The sequence below is a fragment of the Cottoperca gobio genome, chromosome 18 (genome assembly GCF_900634415.1).
Source record: "Cottoperca gobio chromosome 18, fCotGob3.1, whole genome shotgun sequence".
Classification (NCBI taxonomy): Eukaryota; Metazoa; Chordata; class Actinopteri; order Perciformes; family Bovichtidae; genus Cottoperca; species Cottoperca gobio.
Genome location: NC_041372.1, coordinates 13,809,683 through 13,825,048, shown reverse-complemented (window position 1 = coordinate 13,825,048; position 15,366 = coordinate 13,809,683). Strand labels below are relative to the sequence as shown.

The 15,366-nt window shown below is 46.8% G+C and overlaps 2 protein-coding genes across 2 annotated transcripts in view; both read right to left on the bottom strand.

Moving 5' to 3' along the window:
• The window catches only part of LOC115024040 (cytochrome P450 26B1-like), a 29,073-nt gene extending 23,113 nt beyond the window's left edge, over nt 1-5,960 (bottom strand). The window contains exon 1 of the mRNA XM_029455420.1: nt 5,505-5,960. Within this exon, the coding sequence (XP_029311280.1) occupies nt 5,505-5,708 (204 nt within the window). The 5' untranslated portion in view covers nt 5,709-5,960. The remainder of the gene's footprint in view (nt 1-5,504) is intronic.
• An 8,643-nt stretch (nt 5,961-14,603) lies between these two features.
• Nucleotides 14,604-15,366, bottom strand: part of LOC115024039 (exocyst complex component 6B-like) — an 11,346-nt gene continuing 10,583 nt past the window's right edge. The window contains exon 8 of the mRNA XM_029455417.1: nt 14,604-14,642. Coding sequence (XP_029311277.1) covers nt 14,604-14,642 — 39 coding nt within the window. The remainder of the gene's footprint in view (nt 14,643-15,366) is intronic.

Sequence of the window (15,366 nt, the reverse complement as noted above, 5' to 3'; positions counted from 1 at the left end):
CGGTTAAACGCACCAGGTTAAACAAGACGGTTAAACGCACCAGGTTAAACAAGACGGTTAAACGCACCAGGTTAAACAAGACGGTTAAACGCACTAGGTTAAACAGGACGGTTAAACGCACCAGGTTAAACAAGACGGTTAAACGCACTAGGTTAAACAAGACGGTTAAACGCACCAGGTTAAACAAGACGGTTAAACGCACCAGGTTAAACAAGACGGTTAAACGCACCAGGTTAAACAGGAGGGTTAAACGCACTAGGTTAAACAGGACGGTTAAACGCACCAGGTTAAACAGGACGTTAAACGCACTAGGTTAAACAGGACGGCTAAACGCACCAGGTTAAACAGGACGTTAAACGCACCAGGTTAAACAGGACGGTTAAACGCACCAGGTTAAACAGGACGTTAAACGCACCAGGTTAAACAGGACGTTAAACGCACCAGGTTAAACAGGACGGTTAAACGCACCAGGTTAAACAGGACGGTTAAACGCACCAGGTTAAACAGGACGTTAAACGCACCAGGTTAAACAGGACGGTTAAACGCATCAGGTTAAACAGGACGTTAAACGCACCAGGTTAAACAGGACGGTTAAACGCACCAGGTTAAACAGGACGGTTAAACGCACCAGGTTAAACAGGACGTTAAACGCACCAGGTTAAACAGGACGTTAAACGCACCAGGTTAAACAGGACGGTTAAACGCACCAGGTTAAACAGGACGTTAAACGCATCAGGTTTTCCGTCAACAAATTAAATAAAAATGTGAAGAAACAAGTAACTGGTAACAAGGTTAGAGGGGTGTGAGACGACCGAGTCCTCGGAGGTTCAAGGGTCCTGCCTTGAATGTTAACACTGTTACACACACACACACACACATAAAGGGCTTCCCCTTGCACCCGCTTAATGAACTATGTATCTCTCACCCAGCAAACACACACTTGCCAGTTCCCTGCCACCAGTACAAAGAGAGAATAAGACAGGGTTACGTGTGCATGTGCATGCTACATGCTCTATACGTCTACTGCATGTCATGTGACTTAGTGCTCATAGTATTTCCATCTACTGTGTGTGTGTGTGTGTGTGTGTGTGTGTGTGTGTGTGTGTGTGTGTGTGTGTGTGTGTGTGTGTGTGTGTAACCGCAGCTATGCAGCACACAGCGGGCTGGACCACAGTCATGGACCCTTACGATAGATGAAGCCACCAGGCCTCACAGTCCCGGCTCTGTCTGAGTTAAAGGAACAATACACCTACAAAACTAAAGATCCCACATGTGCTGCGAGGTGATCGGCTGTCTCCAAACAAAGCACAATAAAGGGGCTTTAACCACACGACTTCCCGTCAGAGCGTTCGTAACATTTAGATTATTCAAAATGCTTAAAGCTACTACAGACAGAACAGATAGCAAATATCAGAAATGATGGTGATGAACGTATCATGAACATACTGTAGTCAACTGTAGGTAGAAGAAGAAGAAGAAGAAGAAGAAGAAGAAGAAGAAGAAGAAGAAGAAGAAGAAGAAGAAGAAGAAGAAGAAGAAGGAGAGAGAGAAGAGAGAGAGAGCTGTCATCACTGTGTGAGATGAGTGTTTGCTCTGCACGACTGTTATTACTCTGCCCACCGTCATTTACACTTCATCACAGACGGAGACAAGAAGACAGGCTGGCAGACAGAAGGACAACGCATTAGTGTGCGTGTGTGTGTGTGTGTGTGTGTGTGTGTGTGTAACGTATTTGATTACATTTTAGGGTGAAGACTTGGTTTAAGGTTAGATTTAGGTGGATATGGTTTGGGAAATAAATGTGATTGAAGTGATGGAAACACGACTGTGTGTGTGAGCATGCGTGTGTATGTGTGTGTGTGTTACTCTCTCTGGCTCACGCTCATTCACAAACTAAAATCACACACACACACAGTTACAGTCTCAGTGTCTGTGCCATGTGTTCATTTCCTCTGGTCTGACCCAGTTTCAGTACAGCTGTGTGTGTGCGTGCGTGTATGTGTGTGTGTGTGTGTGTGTGTGTGTGTGTGTGTGTGTGTGTGCGTGTGTGTGTGTGTGTGTGTGCGTGTATGTGTGTGTGTGTGTGTTTGAACTGTATCTTGAACACCAGACAGGTTTCTCTCCCTGTCAGTCTCGATTCTGTCTAACGAGGAAGTTGGCGGCTCGTGACGGGCAGTTAAGTTTGAAGAACTACATTACCCAGAAATCCTACAACGTTGTATTAGTAACATGGACATCATTTTAAAAATCTTAATTTCACATCTTATTCATTAAAAACCACATCTGGGCACTTTGGTGACCCCGAGTGGCAGCAGAAGGTAACTTATTTAATGCACAACATCTAATAATAATAATAATAATAATAATAATAATAATAATAATAATAATAATAATAATAATAATAATAATAAATGTTTGCATGTTGCTGTTTGGATCCACCTTTGTCTTTCAGTCTGACGAAGAAGTTTCAATATCGTTATATGTTTGATTTTAATTCTTCAAATCCGACATCTTATGCACGAGCATAACCCTCGTGCCGCAGGAAGTACACGACGTTTGGATGTTTCATCCTCGTGTGGACGGAGAAATGTGTCCCCATAACCTTTTACGTAATATAATCTAAACACTTAAGTAAATTAGCACTAGTTATAACTCACAGACAGGATCTATTTTATATTTCTCCGACAAATAATGGCGTCCGTCCGACATATTGTGTAAAGACTATCGTACGAGTTGAGAACGAGTTTGACGTTTGTAGATGAAGAACGGTGTGAATTCATGGGACTGTAGACATTTTAATGTGCGTTGAAGGACGTGTGTGTGTGTGTGTGTGTGTGTGTGTGTGTGTGTGTGTGTGTGTGTGTGTACCTCCATGTTTCTATGAATCTGCACCGTGCAGGTGGTGTTTCACAGCACGTTGTGTGTCTGCTCGGTAGTAGCGCTCCTGCTTGGCACGTCCCTTCACAAAGCTCCAGCTCCTAATGAGAGCAGACAGGACTCTGGCAGAGCGACCGTAAAACTGCTTCTAACTGCAGATCGCTTTAAAATGGATCCGTCACAAAAAATGTGCTTCTGCTGCTGCTGCTGCGCGTGTGTTGAGTTAAAAACATACTTTATTTATATATATATATATATATATATATATATATATATATATATACTTGCATTTACACAGTGTTTATTTAAGAAATGTGGGAGAGACCTTCAGAGCAGACAGACGCAGTTAGCGACTCGCTGGTGAACTTAGTGGAGCATTTAGCAGCTTAAGAGACGGAGACTCCCCTGAGGAGCTGGTGGAGATCAAACACGGAGCTAAAAGGAGACGTCGGAGAACACAAACACGACTCCAAGCGAATGCTAAGGTTGCTCCGTAGCGGCTGAATGTGGGAATAAGCAACAGTTTGCTCACAAGTTCACTATATTAGCTTTAAAGCTAGCAAGTGTGTCTCCCAGGTCTAGTGGAGCAGCCACTCAACAGCAATGGCTGCCTGATAGTATTTGTGTTCATCAAGAGCTTCTTATCTCTTAAATGCTGCTGTGTGTGAATACATACTGTGTGCAGCCATGTTCCTCTTAATCAAATCACCATTTTGCTACAAAAACCCAACATCTGCCACGTCATTTCTTCATTTCTTGAACTTAACACGATGCTGTTCAGTTCTTGGCCCACTCAGCGGTCTCCCGCCCCCCACTGACATGTCGTCTCCGTGAGCAGTCAAGCAGCAGACTAGTAGCTGAGACAGAAAACAGCATCTGGGCGAGAGAGGTCCCATCAGATCTCCATCTCTGTCCGTGTCACTCTCCACAGTGCGGATGATGAGCCCACAGTGTTCACGAGGCAGGTCATTGACTGCACCCCCTCCTGAGCATTACATTAGGTCACTACTGTCCCAATCACAGCAGCTGAAGAAGATTTCACTCTGCTTGTAGGGGACATTTGGTCCTCATAAGTATAGGCACACTCAGCCTTTCATTCCTCTATCTGACTGACATGCCTCCCCCCCCCCTCGCCATAAACTTGGCCGTGGTCCTCGGTTGCATTCCGGGAACGCGTCTCGCTCGGTGTCAGATGTAACAGAGAGGAGCACCACGAGTTCAAGCCCCGCACACGGCCAACGTGCCTCCGCTCGTCGAGCCCCCGCTTTGCTTTTTTTCTCTCCCCTTGGGTTTTCTTTTCTCTCCCCCCTCCCTCCCCACTCTCTCACTTTTTGTATTTGTTCTCCTCCACCCCCCCAACTCTATCTGTCAGTGTGCTCCTGGGAGCCATCAGTTCGCGCTGACAACGGCTGCTTAGTAGCGGGACTCGCGTGCAGCCCGGTGGCTCAAACTTTCTTCTCTCAGCTGATAAAACTCCATATTTGTATTTCTTTCCCTCTAAGCAGAAAGTTTCACACTGATTCCAACACATTATTAGTTCCTCCTGCATCCTGAACAACGTGGGATTAGTTCCTCGAGTGTGGAAGCAAAAAGAAAGAGGAGCATCTTACATAAACACTTCCCTTTCTCTGGAACTGTCTGTCAATCACCGTGTTAGAGGAGGAATCTCTGAAACATGCAGCATGCTGGGAACTTTGTGGCCAGGATGCTCGTGGATTCACCAGCGAGGAGGAGGACAATAAAAGAGGGAGTGCGAGGTGTCTCTTTCTCTCCCTTCCTCGTTCTGTCTCTGCACAAACTTCCCCCAAAACATTTGCATATTAAACAATTATTAACTTTATTTTGAAATCTCAGAGACTTTACACTCTACTCTATATTCCACAGACACACACCCTCCGCCACTAATCGCCTGCATGTCAGATATGATCGGTAGATATCGATCAGCCTGACTGCAGCTCGACCTCTCGCGCAGGGAAAGTCGCGCCGCGGCTGGCTGACCCAACGCGCTCCCGTCTGAGATGATAAAAAAGACCTTGATCTGATCGCCTGATGGAGCCACCGTGGAGTTTGAGATTGCAGGGGCTTTAAACTAATCAAAAGTGAACTGGAAGTCTTTGATGGTCGTGTGGCTGCAGGCGGCTGCGCGCAGAGCTGCGCTGTGTGCATCACAGGCGCGCAAGATGAGGATGAACCCGTTTAAATGTAACTAAAGGCGAATATTTAACAGGAGAATGGAGATTGCGCAGGCTAAAATGAGACTATGTGAGTGGATTTAACAACACAAACACAGTTGTTCTGTTGCATCGGGGGATGTTTGCTTTGTGATAATCACCAACTGCAGCGAGAGTAACGCTTGTGGACAGATCTGTGTAACAAAGTACAATATCTGTGGATATCAAGATCACCTCAAGACTAACTCATCAGTAACTTGATATTACCGACAGATATCCGTTAAAGGAGCGCGCGCACAGTAAAGCCAGTGAAACGTGTGATGAATGAACACAAAAGTCCATAAAGTCTTTAAAATTTCGAATGAATGCATCGATAAGCTGATTTCAGACTCCGGGAACCAGAGCTGACCCAGACACCGTGTTGCGACCCCCTCCCCGCCCCGAGTGCGCGCTTACCTGCAGGAGCCAGTGGCAGGTCTCGCCGATGAAAGGGAAGCCCATGGATCCTTTGGGCATGGGCAGCTTGCAGTTTTTATCCCGCGTGGCCGTCCATCTGAGCTGCCACAGCTGCTGGGAGACGGCGAGGAGCAGAGCCATGGACACCAGGCAGGCGGCCAGAGTGGCCAGAGCCGAGACGAGGTCGAAAGTGTCGAACAGCATGGTGATGGAGAGCCCGGTGATCTCTCTGGAGCTCTGGACGACTTCAAGTTGCGCTGAAGTTTCTTAAAACTTAGTATTCGTGACAAAAATGTGCAGGTCTGAATCCCCGGGATGATACAAAAAAGTTAGATTTTCAAGTTTTTTTTGCGTAAAAGCGCAATGCTCCTTTACGCACTCCAAAGCCAAGGCTGGATGTGTTTTCAGAATGAATGAACTGTGTGGAGTGCGATTCTCTCTGTTAGATAGATTTGGTCTCTATCTAAAAATAGTCACAAAGTGGCGTTTCTGTGCGTAAAAGTGCAAATCAAAGTGTCGACTGAGGCGTGGAGATGCTACAGGTGAGCTGCGCTGCTGCCCGTGTCTTCAGTATTACACCTGAGCTTGTAAAGTGGAAAAATAAAATCATTAAAACTCACTTTGTTTTAATGATTTAAGCATTTAGAACAACAATCACACACTGCTGGGGATTGTCCTGGTGTTTGAAATCTCATGTTTAGTCTCGTATGTGGGTCAGTGACTTAAAATGAAGTTGTTCTTTTAAAGTCTGAAACTTCAGCAAGTAAAAAGCTCAAGGTGACGCGTTTATGTCAGAATCTGGGACACCGTGGGACACGTGGAACAAGTGAAGCCGAGCCCTGGAACTAACGAGGGCTTTACTTTTTAAAACTTCTCGAGTGATGGAAAGACTTGGTTTTGGGGGGAAAAAATGAACGAAAAGTCTTCCAGGAATCGCGTCTCTCTCAACTCCAGAAAGAAAGAAGAAGAAAATGCCTCTTTACAAAAGTAGTAATCTCTCTCTGGAGTAAAACTCGAGGAAGATAAAGTCAAGTGTAGACTTTTAAGATCCGTGAGCGTGCAGGAATGAAAAGGTGCGCTGGAGATGCTCAGGATCCACCGTCCTCCTTCTGCTTCTCTTACTTTGTGTCGTCCACTCTCTTCTCTCTGTACCTTTCTGTTTCTGAGAGCTCTCTCTCTTCCCCTCTGGCTGCCTATACAAGTCACCCTCAGTGTGTGTGTGGATGCGTGCGTAAAGAGTGTGTGTGCGTCAAGCCAGAGGCACCAATGAGTGTTTATATAGTGCGGAGGCAACTGGAAGGCGAATAGGCGGCCAAGGGCTCCCGTCACCCCCCTCCAACCCCACCCCACCTCACTCCAGCGTCGGCTGGAGAGGGAGAGAGACTCCCTTTCCCTCCCCCTCCTCCTCTCCCCTTCCTCCCTCCATCCCTCCCCTCTGCTCCACCTCTTTCAGCTCCTGGAGGGACCCCCCCTCTCCCCTCCTCCTCCCTTTCTCCCTCCTCGCTCCTCTCAGAAGGAGGGGTGGTGTAAAGTGAGCGGCAAGCGGCGCAAGAGGAGAGGAGGCTTGGAGCGTGCTGGAACTGGCAGAGCGCCAGCGAGAGAGAGCGAGAGGGAGAGAAACAGGGCGCGCAGTTACTTTTATGACTTGTGTCTCCGTGCAGGACGTGCGCACTGCTGAACTAATCACCTGCAGACTGAAGCAGCGCTGCTGCGCACACATCGGGATGAAGGTCACCTCATGTTCACCGGATAGGAGACGCGTCACACTCGATTAGAATCAATAACACATTTCATTATAGTGTTTGTTGTCGTAAGTTACTGTTTTAAAACGGTCGCTCCAAACTCGCCAGGGATCCCAGACGCGCCTTTACGCACAGAGATCAGCGCGTATTTGTAGTTTATACAGTTAAATATCTTCGTGTTTTTTCCCGGTGCATCATGGGACACGAACTGGAGACCGAAACTCATTTGGTTACAAATTGATTTTGTGGCAAATGGCTAAAAATGAGTCTCAGTGGAAATGTTGATCTAACTTTGTGAAATGAATTCATAATTAATATATAGCGTTTATTATTTGCAGATAATCACAACCATTGTCTCTCTCCCAATGTTCTCCCTCTTCACATTACAGCCTCTATGTGTGTGTGTTGTCATCATGAAGGTTCCCTGGTGATGTTCTCATCAGTGGGTTCCCATCGCCCATCTCTGTCTACTTTCTCTTGAATCAAAAATGACTTGAACTCCGATGACCTGTGAGACTCCAAAGGTCACAGGTTCGACTCCTGCTCCCGGCCACGTGTCCCTGTCCTCGCCTCGGCTTCTCCTTCCAGACGCAGGCGCTGGGGGGGAAGTCGGGGCTACTGCGCCACCTCCACTCCAAAGAAAATGACTGGCTTCTATTAGGTCTGTGATCAGGGATATTACCGGTCGTTATGTAACAGAGAGGCAGAATGGAGACCCTGACACACACACACACACACACACACACTAAAGGCCCTCCTTCGCCTTGTTTTAATCTATTTAATTAATTTGTTGTCACTTCTCCTCAGCCTCTCTTTCCTCCTCCTCTCTTCCTTTATTCCCTCTTTCAGAAAAGAGGAAGGAAGAAGTGTCAGAGGGTCTTTCTGTCTCTTTCTCTTTCCTTCTCTTCTTCTCAGCTTCTCACACTCGGTCTCTGACAGCGGCTCAATGCTGCCTCCTAGCGGAGCAGAAACACATGGCAGCCAGCCAGAAAGAGAGGAAGGAGAGGAAGGAGAGGAAGAAGAGGAAGAAGAGGAAGAAGAGGAAGAAGAGGAAGAAGAGACGGCGTTGTGTTGATTTGTCTCTTCTGTCTGAGTTAAAGGCGTGCACTGTTAGTCCTTCTCTCAACTTTCTTTGTGGTACTTCTTTTAACCCCTTTCATGTAACATGTTAATGTCAATAAAGAGCTGAAAGTGAATTTATAAATAGTAAACAAAGACACAATTTGAAAAAGCATTAAATTAAAAGCAACCCGAATGAAACATAATAAAATAAAACTGCTTTTACGTACTAAGTCCACCCAGCGCTGGTCACTAATCAGCAGCGAGTGTATTCTCAGTACGTCTATAAAGAGTGGATTAAATGTGCACATTTCTGTGTATACATGAAGCATGTTGAACCTCCGCTAACATGCCATGCCCCGTGGATTACTGTAAAGAAAGGACTGTATGTAATGTATGTAAATCCTCCAGAAAAACAGCCTTAAGGTACAATCCTCCACATTCATGCACACATGAGCCTGCTTTTCAAAACAAGAGGCACAGATTATACGAAAGGTTACTGAGAGGTTGAAAAGGAAAGTATCGGAACGGTTGGGCTCTGCGTGAACGTGTGTTTGTAGAGTTCAAAAGGTCGTTGGATGTTTGGTGGTGTGCTCTGTGCGCTACCATCCCAGTGCTTTCACAATAAAAGCCTCAAACTTGGCCTTTGACGACGCAGTTCTGCTCACACAGGATCACAGCTACATGAAAATGACTTTTGGTGCGGTGGGGGGGGGGGGGGGGGGCATAGACTTGATAGCTCTGTTGATTGTGTGTGTGTGTGTGTGTGTGTGTGTGGTGTTGGTGTGTGTGTTGGATTCTTACCCTGGTATTCACGGTGAACAACAGGAACATTAAAGTGTCGGCCGGCATTACTGTAATTGCCGTTTTAGATCTGATTTGATACAGACCCTCGTTTTGCGGAAATGTGTGTGGTTCCTATGTGTGTTGTGTGTGTGTTGTGTGTGTGTGTGTGTGTGTGTGTGTGGGGCAAGACAGAAGTAGAGTCAGTTATCCAGCTGGGAAACTGACTGACTATCGTTGTGATTTCTGGGAAATGAGCAGCGTTCGTGAACTCTGTCGTGTTTATCGCCGTCTTTCTTTGTGTCATCGTCCGTGTTTAGAAGCGTCCCATCAATTAAAAGCTGTTCCTCGCTGCACTCTGTGGTGACTGGAGATGTGTAACACTCACCCTCCTTCTGTTAGAGGCCAACAAACAAAGTGACATGTTCGTACTGCTGCACACGTGCACATCATTTGGTGCATTGTTGGACCTGCGGTCTGCTTTCAGGCTTCAGCTCTCGGAGCACTTAACAAATGTTAAACACTGAGGGCTTAGAAACCTGCACCTGTAGCTGCACCTTCAGGATGAGGATCAAGAACAACACGTTTCCCCAAACTGATTCAATGCTCTCCACTTTTTATTGTTGGGAGCAAGAAAGAAGCAAAATGTTCTTAAATTAGCTGCTTCCAGGAACTCTGTACTTTTCCACTGAAGATGAAACACATCGAGAGTTTGAGAGAAAAACTTTAAAATATGAGTGAAAACACACACACACACACACACACACACACACACACACACACACACACACACACACACACACACACACAGCTGAGTCACTGAGCCCAGATGTCTTTATTTCCCTCCTCACCTACACACACACACACACACACACACACACACACACACACACACACACACACCAGCATGACTGTTGAATTCAGATACAAACACCCATAAAACATTTAACACAAACACACACTCATACCAGGCATTAGCGAACCTTTGGACACACACACTGCATTGTCATGAACTCACACACACATCACGTTGACCTGATGAACTGTGTTTTCTAGCTGACGGCGGTGTGTCATCATGGGAAACTGATGCTACATGTGTTATATATAAACCGCTGATTAACAGCCGTGAGTGCAGCTCATGATGTTTGTGGGAAATAGGTTACACACACACACTCTCTGCGCCCCCTGTGCAGAGCAGACTAATAGTTCTGGGATGTGTGTATCGCCTTGTTGGCACCCGTCGGTGCGTCTGTCAGCAGGAGGTGTGAAGCCCGAGGACACGCAGAGCTTCACAGACGATGTGGACAAGACAAACAGTTTTATACAGAATACTTATTGCAAGAGAAACAAATGTTACGCAATCTTCTGCATGATCTTTGCCATTCAAGCCTAAATCAACACGAGCTGAAGGAAGATTTAAAGAGAAGACGAGGGACGAAGATGCTTGTTCTGTCAGCAGGAGAGGCCTACAGCCCCTCCTCTCTGATGACGTCACAGTCTGGCTCATTTCAGGTCATTTATCACGTTATTGTTGTCATTAAAAAGTGTAAAGGATCCTCTTTGTCCTCCCAGCATCCCCGGCTTCTTCATATTGTCACATCAAAGCAGCTGCTTTCATCTGTTGTGTTGCGTCATGTCGCCGCGACAGCTGACGGCGGTGGATTAAGGTCCGTCTGTCTCTGACACAAAGAGATATTTTCCTAATTCAAACCATTCTCCGTCCCCACCAGTAGCGGAATGGATCCCTGTGGAGCTTTATGGCGGCCAGAGAGTCAAAGGCTCTTCTGAGAGGAGGAACTACTTCTTGGTTAAATGAGCCGGTGGCTCCTCGTAAATAATAACCACTTCATTTCATGTCTGCTTTGTTCTGAAGATAGAGTTCTCCCAGTTAAAGCTTTCGTCAAAACATCCTCGTCTCATCATCTTAAATCACTCAATGTGTCAGAAAAACATTCCCGTGAGCCGACATAAATTAAAGTCAGCTGTCGGTCATGACTGGGAGCTGCTACGATTCAGCAGTTCTGCACAATGAGTACTTTTAATACTTTTAATACTTTAAGTATATTTTGATGCAACTACTTATGTACTTTAATATTTGCATATAACACTTTCACAGTAACACAGCATGTCTACACTGTTGTATTGTTACTTTCAGTACAAGATACTCGTATTTCCTTAACCCTAACCCTCCAGCCCTGCAGCTCTGTAGAGCTCTGCAGCTCTGTAGAGCTCTGCAGCTCTGCAGCTCTGCAGCTCTGTAGAGCCCTGCAGCTCTGCAGCTCTGTAGAGCCCTCCAGCTCTGTAGAGCCCTGCAGCTCTGTAGAGCTCTGCAGCTCTGTAGAGCTCTGCAGCTCTGCAGCTCTGTAGAGCTCTGCAGCTCTGCAGCTCTGTAGAGCCCTGCAGCTCTGCAGCTCTGTAGAGCCCTCCAGCTCTGTAGAGCCCTGCAGCTCTGTAGAGCTCTGCAGCTCTGTAGAGCTCTGCAGCTCTGCAGCTCTGTAGAGCTCTGCAGCTCTGCAGCTCTGTAGAGCCCTGCAGCTCTGTAGAGCCCTGCAGCTCTGTAGAGCTCTGCAGCTCTGCAGCTCTGTAGAGCTCTGCAGCTCTGTAGAGCTCTGCAGCTCTGTAGAGCCCTGCAGCTCTGCAGCTCTGCAGCTCTGTAGAGCCCTGCAGCTCTGTAGAGCTCTGCAGCTCTGCAGCTCTGTAGAGCTCTGCAGCTCTGTAGAGCCCTGCAGCTCTGTAGAGCCCTGCAGCTCTGTAGAGCTCTGCAGCTCTGCAGCTCTGTAGAGCTCTGCAGCTCTGTAGAGCCCTGCAGCTCTGTAGAGCTCTGCAGCTCTGCAGCTCTGCAGCTCTGTAGAGCTCTGCAGCTCTGTAGAGCCCTGCAGCTCTGCAGCTCTGTAGAGCTCTGCAGCTCTGTAGAGCCCTGCAGCTCTGTAGAGCTCTGCAGCTCTGCAGCTCTGCAGCTCTGTAGAGCTCTGCAGCTCTGTAGAGCCCTGCAGCTCTGCAGCTCTGTAGAGCTCTGCAGCTCTGCTCGAGGGCTCATTAGCAGTGACGTTTGAGGAAAGTGACTGAGAACTGAACCATCTTCTCCGTCTTCCCCCTGCAGACATGGAAACACAGTGAAGCCCTAATGAAGTTGTTGCACACCAACCTTCATAAAAGAAACCCACATCCTAGTTTTACTCAGAAGTCTTCCCACAAGTCCCGATCCGGAAAATTTGGTGAGGGGGGGGGGGCGGACACTTTGTACTTAAGTAGTTCAAGGAATCTGCATGAAAACTGTTTAACCACACTTAGTCACTGACCCCGTGTCCTGAGGGCATCAGACCCGCACACCATCCTCCTCAACGCACCAAAATAAGTCTCAGTTTTGGCTCTTTAACTTTTCTAAATGTGTCGTCGTGTTGACCTTGTGAACCTTCAGGTCTGGATCCTCCACAGGCACAAAGAGCAGCTTTAAACTTCATTAATCCCACATCTACAGTGTTTGTTAACAGCGAGAGACGCACATGAGGATATAGTTCATTAGCAGCGAAACAAAGAGCGCCACATGTGAAACCTCCCCAGTAAAATCAACCATTAGCCACATCTGTGAGCGCTGAGCGACCTCCAACGTTTCACTTCATGTTTCTCTTTATGGTGGCTTTTGTGTTGTTCTGTTGTCTCTTCAGCTCCAGCGGGTGGGTCATCTTTTATTGGGTCTTCATCCCCATGGGTCTGCAGCTGCCCAGCTGTTCCAGTGGAGGTTACCTCAGAGCACAAACAACGACACAATGTGCAGCGCTAATTGGTGCAGCCTGTGGTTCACCAAACCAAATCAAATTAATATAATAAAAGTCTTTCCGATGATCGTCTTTTTCCACAGTCTGAACGTCACTGCGGGAAGTCAAATATTATTTATCTGCCTATTTAACCTCTTAAACCCCGACACGTCAGTGAAACTGTGGGAGTCAAATATTAAAACTCAAGAACACCCAGAAGTCAAGATACATTTTTCTGGTAATTTAAAAGGAACATGTTTCCAGATGTGCACTTCCTGAGGAGACGTGTTCTCGTAAAGGTAGCAATGACACCATGATGCGACACGTTGGTATAAACTGTGTGAAAAAGGTAACGTTTAAATACTCGCGGCTCAAAGGGTTGAACCTGGTCTGAACTCAAGGGCCACTTACTGGCTTCTTCAAGAGCTTCCTCGGTGGATGGAAGTTGCTCTAAAAATAACTACGTACACTTACGACGTTTACTTTATTTTACAGCGTGGTTTTGCAGATTAAGATTATTTACATAAACACGCAATGCATTCTGCTCATAACACCCCCCCTCCCCACCCCCCCCTGTGCTGATGTGTTGAGTTCATTGTAAAGTCTGACTGCTGCCTGTAAGTCAGAGCATCTTACAGTAAGTGATGACGTCACAGAGCTGTAATATAACCCAGGCTGTCACTAACGTGTGTGTGTGTGCGTGTGTGTGTGTGTGTGTGTGTGTGCGTGTGTGTGCGTGTGTGTGTGTGTGTGTGCGTGTGTGTGTGTGTGTGTGTGTGTTTTAATGTCACGCATCACCTCTCGACTTGTCTTCATGCGTGTTATTGCGTTCAGAGTGTCTTCAGACACATAATGTGTGTTTGTGTTTCGATCTTTTGTGCAACTTTCTCTGATGGTTCATTGATTTAATCGTGCACGAGTCATTTCTGCTTCATTTTAAATCCTGGACGTGAATGGAAGCGTGCAGATGCATGAAAGGCCGCTCCTCACACATTCAGTTATGACCTATTCAAATATGGAATTATACGACGCTCGACATCGCTGCAGCGCAGACTGTGTGGAATCTTGTGTTTCTACATCTGGGGATCAAAATGATTTCATGCTATCGAGAAATGTTGAGACGCTTTTCATCTTTACACCATCACTGAATACACACACACACACACACACACACACACACACACACACACACACACACACACACACACACACACACACACACACACACTTTGTAAAAACATAAAACTTTTGTTTGCTTTCTGTAAACTTCTGCAACTCTTATTTTTTACAACAGAATAAATCCAAACATATTCTCGCTCTCGCTCTCATTCTCTTTCTCCTCGCCTGTCAGGTGTGTGTGTGTGTGTGTGTGTGTGTGTGTGTGTTCGCTTCCTGTGTCCCACTAAGCCCTCTAAAGCCTAAGCTAAACACCTCGGCTGTGAAAGGTCGTTCCAGGGTCAGAGGAAATTGGAAATACGTTCGCTAGCAAAACTCACAACCATCACACACACACACACACACACACACACACACACTTTTCTTTCCCTGGCTGACTGTCACACACGCACACTGTAACACGGCTAACTGAGGTAAGTGAGTGTGTGTGTGTGTTTAGGTAAAGTGTTAAAAGCTTAAATGGACATAGCTGTGGAACGTAAAGATAAGGCCTCTTTGCTTATACAAAGAAACGCACACACACACACACACACACACACACACACACGAAAGCGGTAATTATCTAACTTGCACACATAATGGTGTTAATGGGCTAAGCGCTGCCAAATCTTCCCGTCCCTGATCTGCAATGGGAGCACTGGAAGTCTGACACATTACACAAGAGGTCGTGACCTTGTAGTGGGACGGGTGAGGTCACCTCGCGCTCCAGTCGAGGGTTTTTATGAAGGCAGCGGTTTGGTTGTGTGTTTATGAACCTCCGCTGAACTCGCCACAGTCGGTTCAATCAGAGGTTTGAATCACAGCTGCGTTTATCTGCTTCAGCAACGCTTTCCCTTCTGCACACACGACTCACTCAAAGCAGAGCTCGTCTGACGTTATGTTCTGAGCCGAGGAGCGGCAGGTAGGTGGAGATTCAACTGACCACATTGTTCATGTGAGGATATGAAATATTGGCTTCGACCCCAAAGTTGTGAAGCGCTGGACTAAATCTCTGAACGACAAGTTAAACTGCTTCGAGCAGCGACAACAGTCAAATGTTTCAGGGGCACTTCCCTCTGTGATTACGAGACGTGATTCTGCCAGCGGTGTCCATTACCTCCCCGTCACAGCCGCAGCGAAGAGTGTGTGCTCGGGTCTCAGGGACAGAAGGATGTGAGCGGGAAGTGGAAGTGTTGTTCTGGGAAACACAAGAAGCTGATCTGCATCAACCCTCTCACGCACGAGACAAACACACGCCTGTGAGCGTTCCATAACTAATGTGTAGAGAAGCTTTAACTTGTAGTGAATGCACAGACATCATCAGCCTGTCTGCAGTGCGATGACGCTATCCATGGTGCTGACACTCCT